The 2,292-nt window shown below is 58.1% G+C and overlaps 1 protein-coding gene across 1 annotated transcript in view; it reads left to right on the forward strand.

Moving 5' to 3' along the window:
• Positions 1-2,292, forward strand: part of LOC123522175 (lisH domain-containing protein ARMC9-like) — a 10,981-nt gene that overhangs the window by 4,869 nt on the left and 3,820 nt on the right. Inside the window, exons 3-4 of the mRNA XM_045294294.1 lie at positions 205-330; positions 2,018-2,188. Coding sequence (XP_045150229.1) covers positions 205-330; positions 2,018-2,188 — 297 coding nt within the window. The remainder of the gene's footprint in view (positions 1-204; positions 331-2,017; positions 2,189-2,292) is intronic.

The following is a 2,292-nucleotide window of genomic DNA, read 5'->3' on the forward strand; positions in this document are numbered from 1 at the left end:
CCTGGTTGTGCGGTCGTGAAGGCCTTGGCTGGTGCCCAGTCATCTCAGAAGCTCCGGGCAGGGCCGCTCTCAGTCGGAATCAGCTCCTTGGCGGTGGCTCTGGGGCGTGGGTTTGGGTTTGGGTTTGGGTGTGACACCAGCTAAGGACTCGCGTTGTGGGTGCTTAAAACGGGGCAAAAGTATCTGTTCGTGTTTTCTTCACAGTATTTAGATTTCGCCGAGTTTGAAGACACCTTGAAAACGTTTTCAAAAGAGTGCAGGACCAAAGGAAAGCCGTTCCCCAAGCCCACTGGGGCGTCTTTGAGAGACTCCACGCCACTCATCATCCAGGTAACACCGGCGTATGCCTGGCCTCCGTGCGTGGTCAAGATGTACCCCGCTTGGGAAATTGCTCCTGCTGGGGAACGCTGGGCTTCCTGCGGGCCTTTCCCACTGCTCGGAGGGGGTGGACACTCAGTAACGTCATCGATCGATCGATCTGGTCCCTCATGCACGCGTAGGGACAGACGCAAAGGGAAGCGTGCACTGCTTAGGGCCAAGATGCATGTGATGGTGGCAGGCACGACCCAGACCAAGCCTCTGCCCTCAGGGAAGCAAGGGCATTGCTATGAGACCCCGCGGTGCCAGTGGACTGTGTGGCCGCCATCTTTAGAAGTCCTGGTTTCAGCCACTGGGTGGCACCTCAGTCTCGCGGATAACACCCAGGTCTGTGGTTGGTGCACCTGGACATTTCCCAAGGCAATGCACTTCATCTTCAGATGCCTCTCCGATTCTGGAAGCTTATTGACCCTCGTATACTTACTTCCTCAAAGAAGGTGCGATTTGGTGTATGAGCCCCACTTAGGAACTGGGGGCGAGGCCACAGCCGCTGCCCATCTGCTCCTGTCCCTGACTCTCAGTGGCCTCGCGTGGGCAAGCCATTCAGTGGCCTGCGGCGGCGTTCCAGGTGGAGCTCTGCTCGCCCTCCACTGCCAGTCTGCGCCCGGGGCAACGGGGGCTCAGCCGCTGCCACCTCAAACACGGGCTGCCCTGTGGGTGCTGCCGCCCCAGAGTCCATCTTTCGGAGTCTAACACAAGAGAATACCCTGTTTCCCCATATGACTTGCCCATGTGAACAAGGAGCATGTGCTGCATGGGGCTCACATGAAGTTAACGTGCAGCTTGCCAAACAAAAAAAAACCGCAGTATAACACGTGTGCTCTGTGTGAGAACGCGGTGGAAGTGTGAAGCTTATGCTTTGTTAAGTCAGCCTCGCTCCCTGACCCTGCCGGGTTCCTTGTGGACAAGGAAGGGAGGTCTATGGGATGGACAGACAGACCATCGGATGGCATCATGGGTGAGCGGCTCCACAGAGGCTGTGAGGCTAAGCCTTGGGAGGAGCCCGTACGTCCTCCACACCCGACTAGCGGACTGGAGTTGTCTGTGACGTCCCATGACCAGGCTGTGTGACAGTACCAGACAGGCCAGCGAGCTGTCTAGTGCCTCGAGAGGTGGTTCCGGAGCGTTTGCAACCAGCTAGACATCCCATTTCAGCTCCAGCCACAGCTGTGCAGGCCCATTTCCACATAACTTGAAAGACCCAGAAATCTAGTGGCCACAAGCCCTTCTTTTCTGTTCTTCCCATTAAGCAGCTGGGCCTCCCTGGGTCCAGCTTTCTACAAAACGGCCCCACACAGTGGCTTAGCCATGCTGACCATCCGGAGCGCACACCGAATGCAGAGCTTCCCCGAGCTGTGAGTCAGCTCGGCCCAAAGGCAACTTGAGTGCTCTTACGGGGCCTCAAGTTCAGCCTCTGCCTGGTCCCCCAGCTCAGAGAAGTGTCTGCTCGGTACAGGTTCCGTAGGGCAGAGGGGCGGGAGCTAGGGCCTGTCTGAGGAACCTCGGCCTCAGCGTCGACACTCTCGGGGCTTTCTGCTCTCTGCCTGCCCTCCCCAGGAAGACACTGTTCCCGCACCCAGAAACCCCATGGAGAGTGATGCTGTGAGGGCATGGGGTCAGTCCGCTGTCTTCTCCACAGAAGGAGCTCCTCGCCGCCTTCGACAGCGGAGACCAGAAGGCCTTCTTCCGTCAGTGGGAGCAGCACGTCCCCAGTGCCGTCCGAGACGGGGACTCGCTGGCCCAGAAGCTGGAGTTCTATCTTCACATCCACTTCGCCATCTACCTGCTGAAGCACTCCCGAGGGAGGCCTGTAGGTTCAGCGGCGGTTTGGTGGGGGTGGGCATGGGGGCGATACTTGTTTTACAGCACCTTTCACTATATAGTCACACGTGTACCTGTCTCTCTCTGCATGCT

This window comes from Echinops telfairi, unplaced genomic scaffold (assembly GCF_000313985.2).
Source record: "Echinops telfairi isolate 266 unplaced genomic scaffold, ASM31398v2 ScPeMD7_3;HRSCAF=10, whole genome shotgun sequence".
Lineage (NCBI taxonomy): Eukaryota > Metazoa > Chordata > Mammalia > Afrosoricida > Tenrecidae > Echinops > Echinops telfairi.